The sequence below is a fragment of the Vipera berus genome (assembly GCF_964194415.1).
Source record: "Vipera berus genome assembly, chromosome: 4".
Classification (NCBI taxonomy): Eukaryota; Metazoa; Chordata; class Lepidosauria; order Squamata; family Viperidae; genus Vipera; species Vipera berus.
The window spans coordinates 53,508,293-53,527,531 of NC_138206.1; the positions used below are offsets into that span (position 1 = coordinate 53,508,293).

The 19,239-nt window shown below is 37.5% G+C and overlaps 1 protein-coding gene across 2 annotated transcripts in view; it reads left to right on the forward strand.

Annotated features, from left to right (window-relative positions):
* ITSN1 (intersectin 1) overlaps positions 1-19,239 on the forward strand; it is a 100,169-nt gene that overhangs the window by 2,301 nt on the left and 78,629 nt on the right. For both annotated transcript variants that reach the window (XM_081327431.1, XM_081327430.1), the window contains exons 2-5: positions 11,026-11,065; positions 12,996-13,054; positions 13,707-13,799; positions 16,821-16,884. In XM_081327431.1, the coding sequence (XP_081183557.1) occupies positions 13,027-13,054; positions 13,707-13,799; positions 16,821-16,884 (185 nt within the window). In that variant the 5' untranslated portion in view covers positions 11,026-11,065; positions 12,996-13,026. The remainder of the gene's footprint in view (positions 1-11,025; positions 11,066-12,995; positions 13,055-13,706; positions 13,800-16,820; positions 16,885-19,239) is intronic.

The window sequence follows — 19,239 nt, forward strand, 5'->3', positions numbered from 1 at the left end:
ATGGAAACAATTCTTTAATAAGGAATTCTAGATGATGTACTTGAAGTCTAAAAAACTGTTACATCTAGCAGTTACCTTACAATTGCTAAGAGCTTTTAAAATAGTTTTAATTATATTTGAGTAAGATTTATAAAAATTTATTGTAGAAAATAGTTATCCTTTCTCAATCTGAAGACCAAAGTATGTGTTGAACAAACTTGGTTCGGCTGTGTCAGCATTTTTATCCTTGCTGGTTGAAATCTATGGTGCTCATAGTCTGAAATATTTATAGTAACCCAGATTAGAGCATTCTGATTTTGTCCCCTTCTGTTTAGGATTGAAAACATTGTACCCTGCATTTTAAATAGCCTTTAAATTTACATGGTGCCTAGCTGGTAAAATTAGCAAAAGCTGCTCCATGCACTGAGTTTCAACTATTTTATTGAATATATATCTTGCCTTTCCAATCACAGCTATTCTTCATAGTTAATAGAGTATGAATACAAAATCCAGTAAATTTACAAAGAAGTCAATAAGATAAATTTAAAACAACCTCAAATACTGTAGGAAGCTTTTCATAAGGCAGTCTCAAAACCCAGGCAGGACGATATTAAATTTAGCCTTTCAAATAAGATAGATTTTATGTATAAAACCTTACATTACTTTCATATAGTTGGTATTTCCAATAGGGTCAACTTATGTAAAGTTTTATGAATAGGTCTTCGCTGATTCACTGCTTGATTATCTTTTCCAGAATCTTCTCAATACCTGGGAAGATTCTGGAAAAGATAATCAAGCAACGAATCAGCAAGCACCTAAAGGCAAACAGGGTCTGTCAAAAACAGATCATACCAGACAAATCTTATTGCATTCTCTGACCAGGTGACAAAAGTAATGGACCAGAGGAATTCTGTGGATATAATTTACTTGGACTTCAATAAGGCATTTGGTAAAGTAGACCACAACCTACTATTTGATAAGATAGAAAAATGTGGGTTAGACAGCACCACCACCAGAGGGATTCGTAACTGGCTGACCGGCTGTACTCAGTGTGTGGTCCTCAATGGAACTTCATCTACATGGAGGGAAGTGTGTAGTGGGGTACCCCAGGGCTCTGTTCTGGGCCCAGTGCTCTTCAACATCTTCATCAATGATTTGGATGCGGGGATAGATGGGGTACTCATCAAATTTGCAGACGACACAAAGCTGGCGGGAATAGCCAACACTCCAGAAGATAGGCTTGAGATACACAAGGATCTCGACAGACTTGAACATTGGGCACTATCTAACAAAATGAAATTTAATGGTGAAAAAAGTAAGGTTCTACATTTAGGCAAGAAAAACCAAATGCACGGGTATAGTATAGGTGGTACCTTGCTCAGTAGTAGTAACTGTGAGAGGGATCTCAGAGTCCTAGTGGACAGTCACTTCAATATGAGCCAGCAGTGTGCTGCAGCTGCCAAAAAAGCCAAGACAGTGCTAGGCTGCATTAACAGAGGGATAGAATCAAGATCATGTGAAGTATTAATACCACTTTACAATGCCTTGGTAAGGCCACACCTGGAATACTGCGTTCATTTTTTGTCAGCATGATGTAAAAAAGATGTTGAGACTCTAGAAAGAGTACAGAGAAGAGCAACAAAGATGATTAGGGGGCTGGAGGCTAAAACATATGAGGAACGGTTGCTGGAATTGGGTATGTCTAGTTTGATAAAGAGAAGGGTAAGAGGTGACATGATAGCAGTGTTCCAATATCTCAGGGGATATCACAAAGAAGAGGGAGCCAAGCTGTTCTCCAAAGCACTTGAAGGAAAGACAAGGAGCAATGGATGGAAGCAACCTAGAACTAAGGAAAAATTTCCTGACAGAACAATTAATCAGTGGAACAACCTGCTTCCAGAATTTGTGAATGCTCCAACACTGGAAGATTTTAAGAAGAGACTGGACAGCCATTTGTCTGAAATGGTATAGGGTTTCCTGCCTGAGCAGGGGGTTGGACTAGATGACCTCCAAGATCCCTTCCAACTACTACTACTACTACTTCTTCTTCTTCTTCTTCTTCTTCTTCTTCTTCTTCTTCTTCTTATTATTATTATTATTATTATTATTATTATTATTATTATTATTATTATTATTATTATTATTATTATTCCTGAATTGTGTCTGGAAATAGAAACATAGGAAAAGACCTAGTGGTCCATTGAGACTTCCTGTTGAGGGTTTTTTCCTTTTTAATTTATGTATTTTTTAATTTTATTTTTTGTCACATGATCTTGCATTGATAATGCTGTTGTGATGCGTGAGTAATTTGCCAACTAAGCCTAGCCCTGATCCATAATTTGAACACCTTTCAAAATACAGTTCATGTTAAAATGTGAGAGTCTGGATGAGGGTTTCTTTTTTTAAAGAAATCAATCAGGCCCTGTTTACATTTATGGGATAACAAAAACTTTAGGACTGATTTCTAACCATCTTTTTGCTTTTTTGCTTTATATGAATTAAACATTATGAATTTTTAAGTACCGTATTATTGGTATTGTGAGATTATTTTAAAACTTGTAAATACACTGGGCTTCTACAAAAAGAATAATGTAGAAAGTATAGAAAAGCAGATATCGATATAGAAAAATAAAAAATTCTGGGCAGTCGTATTTTAGCTGTGTTTTAAGCATATTTATTGTAAGCATATATTTATTGTAAGTCTCTGAGAGTCTTCTTGGAGTTGAGTGTCCTTAACAAATCCAGTAAATAAAAATAAAATGTAAATACTCTGTGAAGCTAAACTTGCCTTGTGAACCCTACCATACGTTTTTGTTGAGAGTATATTAAAGTGTTTTTACATTTCTTTGTTTATGTTTTTCAACTTTCCAGTCTAGCAGCTCTGGTGGTCCCTTCCAAATATTACCAGGCTTATTTCAGTTTAGTTTGAAAGTCCTGACATAATCAATCAGTTCTGCCAATTGAGATGTTATCATGTACATTTTGATTTTAGCTAGATCTGTGCTTGGGGAAACGGAATTAAACACAAGCATGGGATATCTGCTTCTTTTCTGGGTCAAATTTGCCTTTGCCCTATTATGCTAAGCCTCCAATATGCAAAGGCTACTTCCCTTTGGGCTTTGGTTCTCTGTTGCCTGCAAAAGTCGAAGTCTGTCTCCTTCCAGTTTCGCAGGCATAATTAGGGTTGAGTACTATATTTATCCCAAACACAACAATTCTCTCACTCACAGGAAAATTAGATTTAAAAAATCATAAAAGTTGGCAAAAATTGGGTGCAGTGTTCAGCTTCTTTACTTTATGAACCTTGAGTTGACTGTTTTAGCAGAAAAGCTTCCCTTTCCCACGTGATACACATTTGTGTTTTTTTGGTTGTTGGAAGTAATATTCTAAAAAAGGAGAAGACCAGGAGAAAATCTAAAAATGTAATAATTAAATCTATCAATAATCCTCAACTAAAGACATTTGTCTAGTGACTGTTCAAAGTTATTACGTTGAAAAAAGTGACTTTTGACCAGTACTCTCACCTATAACCATCACAGTGTCTCCATGGTCATGTGATCTCAATTTGGGTGCTTGGCAAGGGCACATATTTACTGTGGTTGTAGTGTCCCAGAGTTGCATGATTGCTATTGGCAACCTTCCCAGCCACTTACAACAAGAAAAGTCAGTAAGGGAAGTTGGATTCGCTAAATGAAGTCAGCAGAAAAGGTTGTAGAATTGGGCACAGTTCCTTGATTAAATGACTGTATTGCTTAGTGACAGAGGTTCTGGTTCCCATTGTGTTCATAAGTAGAGGATTACCTGTAGTTATTAAATAAAATTCTAAGGAATGAATGAACGAACTAATTGACATCAGCGTCATGAGAGAGTTGACTATTCTAATGGCTCTAAATGTGATGCTGGTTGGACCATGGGCTCTGATAGAGTCATATTTGCAAGAGGAATTTAAATAGGGAGTTAAAGTTAAGAGCAATCTGCAGCAGGAGTGAGAAGAAATGAAAGCATGAGGAAATATAGAGTAAATCATGCCTGGAAGAAGGTAGTCAGAAACCTGTTGGATATTGTTGCCAATAAAACTGTATAGTATGTACAAGGCTGTAACGTTTACGTCAGTTAGGTGCCCGATGATTAGAACCTCCAAAGCGAAAAGGCACCATTGCAGTTACTGATGGAAAACATTTCCTGAAGCCACAGTGGTACAGATAGTCCTCGACTTCACTACCACAATTGAGCCCAAAATTTCTGTTGCTCTGTGAAACATTTGTTAAGTGAATTTTGCCCCATTTCACAACCTTTCTTGCCACATTTGTTCAGAGGCTCACTGAAGGTGTTAATTTGGTAACGCTATTGTTACTTGAATCTTAGCTTCCCTATTGACTTTGCTTGTTAAGAAGGTTGCAAAAGGTAACCCTGGGGCACTGCAACCGTCATAAGTTCGACTCAGTTGTCAAGTACCTGAATTTTGATCACCTGACCACGGGGATAGTGCAACAGTTGTAAGTATGAAAAAATGGTCATAAGTCACTTTTTTCAGTGCCATTATAATTTTGGAACAGTCACTAAATAAACTGCTGTAAGTTGAGGACTACCTATATTCCTTGCTTTATCAGATCATATCTAGTTGGTACATGGAATGTTTGAGAATAGAAATTATCAAGCAAAAATGAATCATACTGGTTGGATGTTTTGAGAATAAGTGAGCTTAGATGGGCCAGATTGGTTTGCTTTATCTCACATAGTCACGTGGTAATGCAAGCCATCTGAGTTGCACACTGCCATCTTGTGATGCTTCTGCAGCTTTCCAAAAGCTTGCAGAAAGGCTGTGCCCACACTTCTCCATTTTCACACTGCCTTCTTGTGACGGTGGCAGGGCTGGTGGAGTACAGGGCAGGGGTGGCTGGCTGGCCATGATGTGGGATACTGAGGCAGCAATTCTCACTGACAATGGTGTTTAGGATGGCATTGGGGCTGATGTAGAGGCCTGGGGAGACAGTAGCCAACTGAGACCGCTAAAGGCCCTGGGCCTCTATTTCAGCCCCAGCATGTCTGGTGTTGCCACCTCCACGAAGAAATGCTGCTATGCAGGGCAACAAAAAAAGCAGAAATGGGGAAAAGATAGCAAATGATGGTAGTTGAAACACTCCTCTGGTCATAAGTGCAAGCGGCCTGCCAGACGTCCGAATTTTGATCATGTGACTGGGGGACTGCAATGCTTCTAACTTATCCTTGTTGCTGGTGTTAAGTGAATTCCACCAGCTGTTAGCCAAGAAGCCACCCTAACCTTAGCCATTCTGGCCCCTCTTTGTAGTGAAATTATTTACAGGTCACCCCAGGTTTGCCTTTGTTCTGAGTCTGCTGAAAGAAGGGGCTACCACAAAAGGGATATGCTCCTTGTTGAAAGCAAAAATCAATTAATGAACAATCACCCAAATTTCATGCAAAGATTTGTGGTGATCTGGAAAGGAGAAAAAGAGCAAATTGGTAAATTCACAAACTAAAGACAGGTCATTGTATAACTGGTGTGTATATACTGAATTTCCAGACACTTTCAGGGATATGGAATGGCTTCAATTTGCTTTGACTAGTTTTGGAAAAGACTTGCTGACAAATTGAGAAACGAGTTATTGGCGTACAAAAGAGTTTGGAGGAATTGTTCCAATGTTGTGTCGTAACTGATGGGCAATTAGAGGAGTTGAAGACATGGAGGAAAGAATAAAGGCAAGAGCTTTTATAGCCTGTCTCCAACCAGTTCTCCCCTCTGAAGTCTCCTTGACCTGAACACCAGAGAAACCATTCAAATAGAAACCCCTGCCCACAGCAGAAGCAAACAGACTTAGGTTTGTTTTGCTACTGCAAAGCCCTGATATACATAGCCAAGACTTGCAGTGCTAAAGTACCAGTTGCTAAGTGCCCACCTGTGGAATTGCAGGCCATGTAGCAAGCAAATGCCTGAATTGCTTCAGAACATTATCTTCAGGAATCTTGGCAGGCTTCTTATGAGCCCAACGGCTTGGCAAGGCAGCCCTCAGACGATTAAGAAGAGCTCAGGAAATTGACAACAGACCGGTCGGTGCATTTTATAATCTGTCTTACTCTTCATGTACTCTGAAGCTTAGAAATACAGTGGTGCTTAAAAAAATTGTGAACCCATTTGAATTTTCAATAGTTCTGCATAAATATGACCTAAAATGTTTAAGGCCTCGCTCTGGGGGGGGGTGTCCCATCCCCTGGTTATTTTAATGAGCGGGTTTGTTTGAGGATCATTTTATTTTCAGAAGGTCAGCTCTCTCTTACTGAGCAGAGGGGCTTGTTCTGTGCGGGTCCAGGCTCTGAATGCCACTCTTCACAAAAAGTCCTTTCAATGTTAAGGAAAATAGTGAAAATCTTTCAAGAAGCTTTATACCGTTCATTTCATGCAGATTTTAATGATGCAGATTTTAATATTGATTTTAATTTTATATTTTTTTTGTTTTATAACTTATTTTCAATTGCTATAAGCCACCTTGAGTGATTTATAAATAGAAAACTGGGGTATTCATTTTATAAACAAATTACACCTTGAACTTCTATCTAAAGGCTAATTAGAGAAGCTGGGGAGAGTGACACTTTTGGATGAAAGGTTCCAGAGGTGCTGAGAGCAAAGGCTGTGTTGGTTGTAGGAGGTTCGGTGTATGTGGCCAGATGGGGGGATCCCCAGCTAAGAAAGCTAGAAGGTCATTGTTGGGAAGAGGATGAAGATTCTGGGAATTCAGAGTGAGTTGCAATATTCAGGTGGTGATATATTCAGGGGATACAGTTGCAAGAAAAAGTATGTGAACCCTTTGGGATTATGTGGTTTTTTGCATGAATTGGCCATAAAATGCGCTCTAAACGTCATGTAAGTCACAACAATAGAAAAACACAGTCTGCTTAAAATAATACTACACAAACTTTAGCTGTTGTCATGTTTTAATTGAAGATAAGATGGAAACATTCACAGTGCAGGGTGGAAAAAGTATGTGAACCTTTGGACTTAATAACTGGTTGACCCTCCTTTGGCAGCAATAACCTCAACCAAACGTTTCCTGTAGTTGCAGATCAGACCTGCACAACGATCTGGAGTAATTTTGGACCACTCCTCTTCACAAAACTGTTTCAGACATCTTGGGATGTCTGGTGTGAATCGCTCTCTTAAGGTCATGCCACAGCATTTCAATCAGGTTGAGGTCAGGACTCTGACTGGGCCACTCCAGAAGGCGTATTCTGTTCTGTTGAAGCCATTGTTTTGTTGAATTACTTGTATGCTTTGGGTCATTGTCCTGTTGCATCACCCATCCTCTGCGGAGCTTCAGTTGGCGGACAGATGGTCGTATGTTTTCCTGCAAAATGTCCTGATAAACTCTGGAATTCATTTTCCCATCAATGACAACAATCCATCCAGGCCCTGAGGCAGCAAAGCAGCCCCAAACCATGATGCTCCCTCCGCCATGTTTTACAGTGGGGATGAGGTTTTGATGTTGGTGTGCTGTGCCATTTTTTCTCCACACATAGTGTTGTGTGTTTTTCCCAAACAACTCAATTTTGGTTTCATCTGTCCACAGTATATTTTGTCAGTAGTGCTGTGGAACATCCAGGTGCTCTTTTACAAACTTCAAACGATCCATGCTGTTCATGCTGTCAAGACTGCCCCCGGAAGTGACATGTGAATGGGCGTGAGTGATGGTGAATTCTTTGCCGGAAGGGGTGTTCCCAGTTCACTTTAAGGAGATGCTGGATCCTACTGTTCTGGACAATTTTTAGGGAAAGTGATGGCACTACAATTCCAGAAGATTTTGGATGAAATGGATTATCTGGATCCCTTCCAGCTGAGCTTGGACAGAAACAGCATTGTTCTTACTTTTCGATGATCTCCGATTGAAGTGGGATGGGGCTAGTGTATCCATCCTTGCTCTTCTTGCTCTCTCAGTGGCTATTGACCATGATATCCTTTTGGGCCGACTCGGGGAGTTGGGGGGGTGGGGCACAATTTTGTGCAGGTTCATCTCCTTCCTCTGAGGCTGGTCCCAGTTGCTGTTGATAGAGAGGGAGAGAGGTCCAGTCCTCAGCCCCTTTTTTGTAGGGTGCTTCAGGGCTTAGTGACATTTAACATTTACATGAAACTGCTGGGTATCATGAGCATACAGTACAGTGATACATCTCTGTCCCAGTGAATGAAATCGTGCTGTGATGTTCTTTTGCAATGCCCGAAGGCTGTGGGTGTCTCAGTGGGGATCAACAGGCCGAACCCTGGTAATGCAGAGTGGCTGTGAGTATGGGGTTCCTTTGTATCTGGAGGTTTATTATCTTTGGTCTTGGAGGGAGCAGCATTGCACCAGGCAGACCCAATGCATAATCTGCGCATTCTCTTGGACTCATGACTCCTACTTGAGGCTAAGAGGGCATTTGCTCTATTACAGGGGTGTCAAACTCAATTTCATTGAGGGCCGCATCAGCATTGCGGTTGCCCTCAGGGGGCGGGTGGGTATGGCCTGGGTGGGCGTGGCCTACTGGGTGGGTGTGGCTAGAGTGCGTATGGCCTACTGGGTGGGCGTGGCCAGCTCTACATCATTCGCATCAAGGGTGCCTATGGGGGCCTGGGCAGGAGTGGGACGGATCTGAGGGTCTCTGGCAGGAGGAGGGTCTCTGGGCCAGGGCCAAGGCAGTGGGGGCCGTTCCCTCACTGTTTCCAGGATGGCTTCGCGGGCCACATGAAACCACTTCGCGGGCCAGATCCGGCCCCCGGGCCTTGTGCTTGACATGTCTGCTCTATTACTTTTGAAGCCTACTTGGCATGAAGCCAGGTTAGCACCCCTAAAGAGCTGCCACCTTTTAATTGTACAATTTATTTTATCTTTTGTTTTTATTTGGCTCCTGTTTTACTGGACTTGATAGATATTTTATTTTTTTTATTTTTTTATTTTAATTCCATTTATATCCCGCCCTTCTCCGAAGACTCAGGGCGGCTTACAAACTTAGCAGTAGCCTTCATTCTATGTATATGCCTGCTTATTAGGGCTTTCACACACACCCCAAGCGGCATTATTACAAAGTCAGCTTAATCAATCTGGGTCCTCATTTTACCTACCTCGGAAGGATGGAAGGCTGAGTCAACCTTGAGCCTGGTGGGATGCGAACCTGCACTAATTGCATTAATGCTTTTATCTGCGTATCTGTAAATCACTCCGAGTTATTCTGAGAGTAAGATGGATAGTGTCTAAATTTGATGATAAATTAATATTATGTAGAATGGATTTATGAGATAAAGATGTTCTGACAGGATTACATTTGTAATTATTGTATAGCATGATGTACATTTCATTAGATGCTGAAAATGGCTTTGAAGAGAATTCTTGGCAATCACAATTTCTAAAGTGGGTTTTCCTTTTTTGGAGATTTTCCTAAAAGTTTCATTTTGCATTGGGATTATCCAATCACTCAATCATATGTGGATTACCAGTATGGTGTTTTTTTAAAAAAAAATTAACTTCTGTGGTATCATTACAAATCCCCTCATTCTTGAACTTGAGTCAAGGGATTTCTACCAAGCTTACAGTTGACTGTAGCTTTCTTAGTTTCTTAATCACTTTTGGAAATTGTTTCTTAACTGCTTTTCAACTATTAGGAATCTTTGGACCAATATTACAAATTTAAGGACTATATTTTTTTAATAAACAACAGAAGATGATTAGAACTTTGATGTTGGAAGTTATGGACTAAGGGTTCAGATGGGTTTATGAGTAAGATTTTGAAAATGTAAGAATCCTTCCTATGGGAAAATGCTGTTGTTTTGAATTTTTAAGACAAAACATGATATGGTGGGACTTTGAAGCTTGAACACAAGAGGAAAACAGAAGGAACTAAAAATTACAATTAAAGAACAACATTTAAATTTGACCTACTAATACAAAATGGAGTAAAATGCTTTTACAATGGACATATTGAAGGTTATTTGTGAACAGAAAGTTAATTTTAAAACTGTCTGCTATTATAGTTAGACTGTCTTTAAAAGATGACAGAAGAGGAATAAGTTTTATCAGATAAAACAGAGACTTATTTGAATGTGGATTTAAAAATAACAGACTATAAGGATGATATGGAAAAGATACTACACAGGATATACAAATGGAGCTGGCTGAAATCTTAATTAAAAGGAACATATACATAACAAACCAAGAGTGATTTGGGTAGCTTTTCTATATTGGATTTACAAGACAGTTGTTAAACTTTTGAAGGATCTTTTAAGAAGTGACAAAGAAAAATGAAAAAAAAACCTATGTTCTAGGATGGGGTGTCAAACTGCTGGCCTGTTGCAACACGTCACATGATGTAGTGAGTTTGAAACCCGTGTTCTAGGATATTATTTGAATGGATTAAAGATCAAGATTGTTAAAAGGAGGAAGTATAAAATTGGTTTATTTTGCCAAGATTAAAATAGATATGTTATCTCTGGTAACCTTTACTAGAGGTTTGCTGACCAGTATTGATCAATGAGGCTTTAGGGATTTGTTTATAGAGAAAAATGAGGTATGGTAAGTAGAAATCATTTGTTGTATTTTAAGAGAAGGTGATCAGTTACTAAAATTGTTTATGCTTGTGATGAAGAGGGAAGATATTTGTTTTTTCATTGTCGTTGTGTTCTTTTATGCAGAATTGACTTGCGAGGCCAGTGTGTGGTGCAGTTAGTTCACATGGTGTAATAAGATGGAGGGTTTGTTGTCACTGTGAGTTGGGGGTTGGGAGCACGAAGGGAGGCTCAGCTAATCTCAATGTATACATGGTTGTACTTTGACAATAAAGGTTCATTCATTCATTTTCTATTTTCTTTCATTTTTTCTCTTATTTTCTACACTTTCTATTTTTTATTTTATTCTTTTATATTTTTAGTTTGCATTAGTTTTTATCTTTTTAATTGTTATGTTTAATAAACTTATTATAAAAAAGAGTGCATGCCTATATTAGCAAATAACATGAAAGAGTGCTTGAAAGAAAAAAGAATCTCTTCATTCTCCTTTTTTTGTTTGTTTTTAGAATGTCTGCTTTGAAAGTTGAAACCCTGAAAATATTAAAGGTACTGTAGTAGGAGTGTATCGGGTAGAGATTACTGTATGCATTATGTTCTATAAATTTGCCACAAACGTCTTTCCATAATCTTATTTCATTAACATGAAATGTTGTCATCCTTCCTACTTATTTTGTGAATTCCGCTATATCAGACTTGATATCAAAATATTTGAATAATTATTCTATTTTTGTTCTAATATGTTGGGAATTTTTAATTGAGACTGTTTCAAGAAAGTTTCTCAACTAGTGTTGAAAGTTTAAACTCTGTGTTGATAAGAATCATTTTCAGTGGTCTTTCAAAGCTTTTCACAATGGTTAAAATGAATTTAAAAGTTAATGAATTTTTTCTGATGGAGTTATCCTTCACGTTTCTCACTCTACAAGTTGTATTTAATTTTCTGAGCATTCATGCTTTTTGTTGGCGTTTATTTTAGCTTTAGTTTTATTAGTGCAAAATGGAGTTCCAGATGTCTTTGGATTCAACAGGGAAGTTATTTCATTCCACTGAAATCTTGGCAGATCCTAGATTTTGGGGATCAGCTTAAATAACCCTTTAAATGTTAATATATTATGGCTGTCCACAGTTTTAAAATGGCTGAAGTAAATTGGGACTCACATTCAATATTATTGTCTTACATTGGCCTAACTAATGAATGTTTAAAACATTTGTAGAAATTAAAATTTAGTTTGATGTACTTGGAATGCTTTTTGACAATTTTTAACCATATCTTGGCAATTTTTCTACCTTAATTAGATTTTACTGCTTCATACTTCATTCTCAGTTGTAATCTTTAATATTTTTGCAAGATAGTATATTTCAGACAGTATGTATTTTCTCTTCCCTTTTTCCCCTCTTCCTTTTTTCTCCTCTTCCCCCCCCCTTTTTCTTTTCTCTATGCTAATGTATGACTAAAATAACATTGGAAAAATAATTAAGGTTTCCAGGCTAGTTAGTTTGGAAAGTAATCAAAAAATGTAGATAGATCAATGCTAATTACAGTATTTTTAAAATAATGAATGCCCTGTTCTTGCAGATTAGAAGACGATTGATTTATAAACTATAAACTATCAATTCTTTTAATCTAAAATGTGATTTAATATTGAAAACACAATTATACATACATCAGATATCCCTGATGTCAGGGTTGACAATGAGACTCTAGTTCCTTAGAGATTTATTTATTTATATCCCACCTTTATTATTTTTACAAATAAGTCAAGGCAATGAACATATCTAACACACCTTCCTCCTATTTTCCCCACAACAACAACCCCGTGAGGTGGGTGGGGTGAACAGAGAGGGACTGATCCAAAGTCACTCAGATGGCTTTCATAGTCGGCAGCTATGTAAATACCTAACATCAAATATTTGTTAGAAGTTGATCATGAACCAAAAGTGTGATACAGCTGCCAAAGGTCAGTGTTATTTTGTGATCTACATCAAATCCAGATCACAGGAAACAATTATTCCCTTCTACTTTTTCTTTGCGAGACCTCACTTGGTATATTGCATTCTGTTGTGGGTACCACAGTCTAAAAATGGACACGACTAGAATAAGATCAGAAGAGAGCTATTAAGTTGATGAGGAGCCTCAATGAGAATCAGTCTGCTTAAGCGCTGTAGAAGTCCATGCGTGCTAATGTGCAGTTAGATAAAATTAAATATTGTCGTTGCAATTAAATCTCACTTTTTAAATTAATACCATTTGTTTTTCTGTCTCATTTTCTTTGCTTACCATAATCTAAAGTACTAAGACAACATTTGTTAAAATAAGCAACAATGTAAATTCTTTAGACTAAAGTTTGTAACAATATTTGTGATAGACTTAATGCTGTTAAAAAGATAGGAATGGAATCCCTCCCTCCCTCCCTTTATTTATGTCTCAAATTTTCATATTTTTAGTAATCCCACGTTTTTATGCATGCATTTATTTCAGACACCTATTGGCTACTTAAAGTAGCTGAATCATGGCTCAGTTTCCAACACCTTTTGGAGGTAAGCATTAAATTATTTCTGTGACACTTCTTTTTAAGGGAGAAAACACTATTTCATTTGTGTTAGAAAAAGTCCTCTGATTCGCAGAGCCAAAAGTCAAGTATCTCATTCTTCAGAATTATTATAGAAGTTAGCAAAACAGCTCAGAGAAAGGACATCAGGATAGTTGGAGATAAAAGCAGCCCGAACAAGAGCTAGAGAAATACCGGTAATTTTGAAATCCAAAGATTAACATTGGATGGCATTGTGATGGGGGCTATGTCAGAAGTCAATTGGCTACTTCCATCTTAACACCATTCATAGTAGTAAAAGAACATTTTCTCTATTGTCTGATTTTAAAAATGCAGAGGCATTTGATTATCAGAAATTCATGGCTGGTTTCTACTGGTCACCTGCCAACTTCATTTATGGTGAACTCCAATTCTTCAACCTGTATTTTTGTTGCTCTTTAGATTATTATAGTGAACATTTTCTTAATTTGTGAGCTTTGCTTCCTTCAACCTGAGGCGGAAGGCATTGTTTAATCCCCTTTCAATTTGTGGATGTTTAAAAGAAGTTTGACAATGTTTAAATTCTTTATAGCTCCTTAAGAAACTACACCATTATTTATAATGCCTATTTTTCCTCTTTCAATTTCTTTGTTATGAATTAGGCAGCCTGGAAATTTGGGCCATAACTGTGGAAGAGAGAGCAAAGCATGATCAGCAATTTCACAGTTTGAAACCAATATCTGGATTTATCACTGGTAATGCCAAATAGTCATTCTGCTTAAGATTATCCATAGTTTCATGTAACATGTTTGTTTCCCTAAAGCCTCCTTCCAACAGCCAAACTGTTAGTGTTGCAAAAGTTCATTGTTATAGTAAGGTAGAAGACAGAGCATACATGTCTACAAGATAATTAATATTCTGCTTAAAATATGGTCTCGGAGGTGTAATTTTAAAAAGAGTCACTAAAATGTTAAGAAATTGAGTTAGAGTTCTAAATTTATTGCTATTTTTTGGTGTCTTGCCTATCTCATCCTCCCAACAATCCATATCACTGCGTTCAGCAAAGAAATAATAGCAATAAATTCACTTCACTACTGCCAATGAACTGCATAAGAACAGCAGAGATACATTTCTCTATGATTGTTTTGACGCTTCTTTCAAACCCCATTTTCACAGTGCATATAATGTAGCTTGAAAGCTCAAACAGCGTAACAACCCTATGTTTACTGCATGTGCATAATCCATAATTTTTTGCTTGATAACCTACCTAAAGCAGAAAGCAAAACACAGGGACAACCCTCTCCAAAATATAGAATGAGACAATATATTATACCAGAAAATTTAAAAATACCAGAAAGCTTACTTATTGGCAAACAGCAGTATATTGTTACTTGACTCTCCTTTCTTCCAATTTGACTCTCCTTTCTTCCAGTTGATGTGTAGATGATAGCAACAGCAATGAAACCTCTGCATATTTTTTTATTAATTACTGCAGTTTCCAAGTTTTAGATTTTTTTAAAAAAATTATAAGATGGCAGAATGACTGAACTATATGAAATAAAAGCCACCTAGAGTAGCCCCAGGTGAGCTAGGCAGCAAAAAAATTAACATAAATAAAAATACATAATTTTTAGAGCAAAACATTTGGAACATGGGAGATTTTATTCTAAAATTGAAAGACTTGAAATAAGTTTAAAGTGTTGGCATCTCCATATTAGAGACTAATATGTCACTCTATAAGTGAAATGGGAGGTCTCTAAATTTAATGAATAAAAGAAATAAATTTAGAGCTATTGATGGCATTATTACAAACAAAAATCTAAAATAATAGCAGTGAACAACTCACAACAGAAATAAAATGTATGCACAATATTCTGCAATTTGACAAAAATGGCAGTATTATACAGTACATTGAAAGTGGCCCTCAAAAAGGAAGATTTTTAACAATGTCCAGAAAACTGTTATCAAAAATATGAGGCAACTCCTTTGGAAGAAATTCCAAGCTTAGATGTAGTCATTGAAAATACTGGCTCCCTATTGTCAATATTGTAGTTCTGTTTTTGACAGTTAAATGGAATCTTTGTTTTCATGATGTAATGTGCTTATTAATATCTAATATTAGGGAGATAATGTAATAATCCAGGACTGTTAGGGAGTTTTCAAAACATATGATGTAGATCTGAGCCAGCAGAATGTTCTGACTCTGCGTTAGAGCAACTATTGACTTCATGAACTACTATTCCTTTTTATTATGCTCTTTTGGTATCTGCTTCGTTACGTTCTAGAACAGGGGTGTCAAACTCAATTTCATTGAGGGCCGCATCAGCATTGCGGTTGCCCTCAGGGGGCCGGGTGGGTATGGCCTGGGTGGGCGTGGCTACTGGGTGGGCGTGGCTAGAGTGCATATGGCCTACTGGGTGGGCGTGGCCAACTACATCGTTTGCATCAAGGGTGCCTATGGGGGCCTGGGCAGGAGTGGGACAGATCTGAGGGTCTCTGGCAGCAGGAGGGTCTCTGGGCCAGGGCCAAGGCAGTGGGGGCCATTCCCTCACTGTTTCCAGTATGGCTTCGCGGGCCACATGAAACCACTTCACGGGCTGGATCTGGCCCCCGGGCCTTGTGTTTGACATGTCTGTTCTAGAAAAACATTTCCTAAAAATTATTTTTAGTTCATTTGATTATCTCTAGAGGTATTCATTCTCCCCAAATACTCCCACTGGGAGAGAGAAAAATCCCATTTTCATGGTAGTTTCACTTTCTTTTTCAAAATATTTTTTTTGTAGTTTTGCAAACTGGTAACTTTGAGTTTTCTGGCATGCTCAAGAATGTGTAAAGCTGTTCCAGAATGAACATGGAACACATTATTTAATGGTAGAAGGAATAATTCTGACCTATCACAATACAGTAGCTGTTGTAAGAATTACTGATATTCTTTGAATATGATAAAATAACAGCATTAATTATTTACTGTGGGGAAGGGAACTTTTGGTGCTCCAGGTTCCTTTGGAATTCTACTTTAATTTCAGGTGCTCTAACAGGATAGGTGTCAGAATCCATTTTTAACTCCCTCTGTGCAAACCCAAATCTCACCCACCCCCCCTTACTGGATTCTGCCCTTCCCAAGGAGGAAAGAGAAGACAGGGATGTTAGTTGCCCCATCTCTTTCCCTTAGATGTAATGTTTGTTTATTCAGCCTGCCTGGTGGCCATCACAAAAGACCGATGGAAGAAACCCTCTCCCTCTGAACTACGAAGAACAAAGAAAGGGGGTGGGGGAGAATCCTGGCTCTTAGCGATGAAAGGAAATCCTCTCTCTATCTGATTTACCGGCAAACAAGAAAAGTGGTGGGAGGGGGAATTCTGGTTTGTATCTCCAGATGCAATGCGAAGGGGAGGAAGTAATAATGTTGCAAATGTACTGGTGGTTTTCTTTTTCCCCCCACGAGGGGTTTGACACCTGAGTCTTGACTGATCTGGGACTGACCAAATGGACTGAGGGGTGGGGTTTTGGACACTTTAAAAGTATCGATCTGTGAGACAGTTTCAGATCCTGTCTATTATATCCACTGTCTATGTTTTAGTAAAGGTTCCTGCTTGGACAAACGTGTCTCCCAAGAGTTTTTCTTTCCTAAGATGTGGATCGGAGTGGGTTCTGACAAGCGATAAAGGTTTTATGAATATAGTTCAACATCATTAGACACATCGGTTCCTTACTACTACTTTCTTATTGCTATTTGTACAGGTTTACATTTGAAATAATACATTTCTTTTTGGCAGGTGATCAAGCCAGAAATTTTTTTTTCCAGTCTGGTTTACCTCAACCAATTTTAGCACAGATATGGTAAGTTTGATATTTCATCATTTTTTTGGGGGGGGGGATAATACTTAAATGATGGTGATACAGTGACGTTCTGTTTTAAAATTTCACCTAGAAACCAGAACGCTGAGTTCTAGTCCCGCTTTAGGCATGAAAGCTAGCTGATGACTTTGGGCCAATCACTCTCTCTCAGACCAACCCACCTCACAGGGGGAATGTTATGGGGAATATAGGAGGAGAAGGAATACTTTGTTTTTCACCTTGAGTTACCCATAAAGTAAGAAGTAATAAAGACAGGATAAAAAATATTTTAAAAATGAATAAAATAAAATTTATCTATAGTATACTATGAAATACAAGGGCGGTAGGCTTCAATGGGAAGTAAAAAATATTATCTTGGAGGAGAATTACATGGATGTGTCAGTGAAGTTGCTAATAGATGGTCCTAATTTGAAGGAGATACTTCCTTTATAGTATGAGTTCTTAGAACAGTATTTTTGATAAATACTGTTTTTGTGAAACATTTTTTCTAAATAATTAAGGGAAATATAAAAATGTCAGTCCAGTACTTTAGCAAATTAATCTTTCTGTAGCCAGCTTCTTTAATTAGGTATGTGAATTATCAGAGTAAACATAAATATAAATGATGTTTGATTCTAAGATTGGAAATACATTTAGCAGATAGAATGAGTTTTCTCATTGTCTAGACTAGAGAGAATAAATAGATATTGAAATAATAGGATGTTACTCAATAGCCTTTAGTTAGAATGTTTATGTGATTATATATAAAATATATATTATAATTCGTTAAAAAAAATACTAAGAATATTTAAGAATCCTTTGTTATATAAGGATTTAATTTCATCCTGTGTATTCTGGTATAATTTTGATATAAAGGATAGTAATATGAGAAGATGAAAATAATTATTTTTATTTGCATTTTAGAATATTTTAGAATATGTAACTGGATGTTTAAATTTTCTTGAGCTTTGAAAAACTATGAATGGTAAAATGCTAGCCTTTTAAACATAATTTCTAGTAGCTAAGACAATTTATTATAAAGGTTAAGGTTTATAATGAAAAGACACTCAAATGGATTTCGAAATAGTAACTAAATTTAAATAGCCATACTGTTCCAACATATGTTCTGAAAACTATGTTCTTTAGGATTTGTTTTAGTTTTGATCTGTTTGATTAGTCTTGATACTATACAACTAGTAGAGATGAAATAAGAGAACTAGAAGATGAAAATACTATGTAGTATTTTGTAGATATTTCAACTTCATTTTTATCAATTGTTATACTATGTAACACTGCAATGTTATGTATTTTGAGTGTAGAATTAGGCATCTATTTTTAGGCTGTAGCTAAGGTTTTTTATTATAGTATTCAGTTATTGTTATTGGATTAACTGTGGCTGTTGCTTTTGTATACAACTTAATTACGTTAAAAATTGATAGAGGGAGAAGGAAAGGGAAAAATGTTAGTAGGCAGTTTATACTGTTCCTTTTGTAAATACAGCCTTAGCATTTCTGTGAAAGTGATAACATTTTCCTATGTGAAAGAGATAAATATTTTAGCATTGTCAGAGTAATTATTTCCATACTTCCTGTCACAGCCACAATCCAGTTCAATTTTGAGAATGTTTTGAGCGTACAAGGTGATAAAACAGACTTCCTTTAAAGTTGCTTACTGTGGGTTGTTTAATACAGTGCATTCAGAAACTATTCGGGCCCCTTTCACTTTTTTCAGGCTACAGCCTGATTCTACAGTTGTTGAAATTCATTTTTTAAATCATTAATCTATACTCAGTACCCCATAGTGACAAAGGGAAAACAGAATTCTAGAAATGTCTAAAAAGAAAAAACTGAAGTATCACATTGGCATAAGTACTCAAACTCAGCACTTTGTTGAAGCACTTTTGGCAGCAATTACAGCCTTGAGTCTTTTTGGGGTATGATGCGACATACTCTGCATACCTGGATTGGGGGATTTTCTGCCATTCTTGCAAATCCTTTCGAGTTCAGTCAGGTTGGTTGGCAGCCGTCAGTGGACAGCCATTTTCAGGTTCCTTCAGAAATATTCAATAGAGTTCAATTCTGGCTGGGCCACTCTAGAACATTCACAGAGTTGTCCCTAAGCCACTCCTGTGTCATCTTGGCTGTGTCCTTAGTATCGTTGTCATGTTGCAAAGTGAACCTTCACAGTCTGAGATCCTGAGTGCTATGGAACAGGTTTTCATTAAGTATATCCCTATACTTTGCTGCATTCAGCTTTCCCTCAACCCTGACCAGTCTCCCAGTCTCTACTGCTGAGAAACACCCCCACAGCATGATGCTGCCACCGCCATGCTTCACTGTTGGGATGATATTGGGCAGG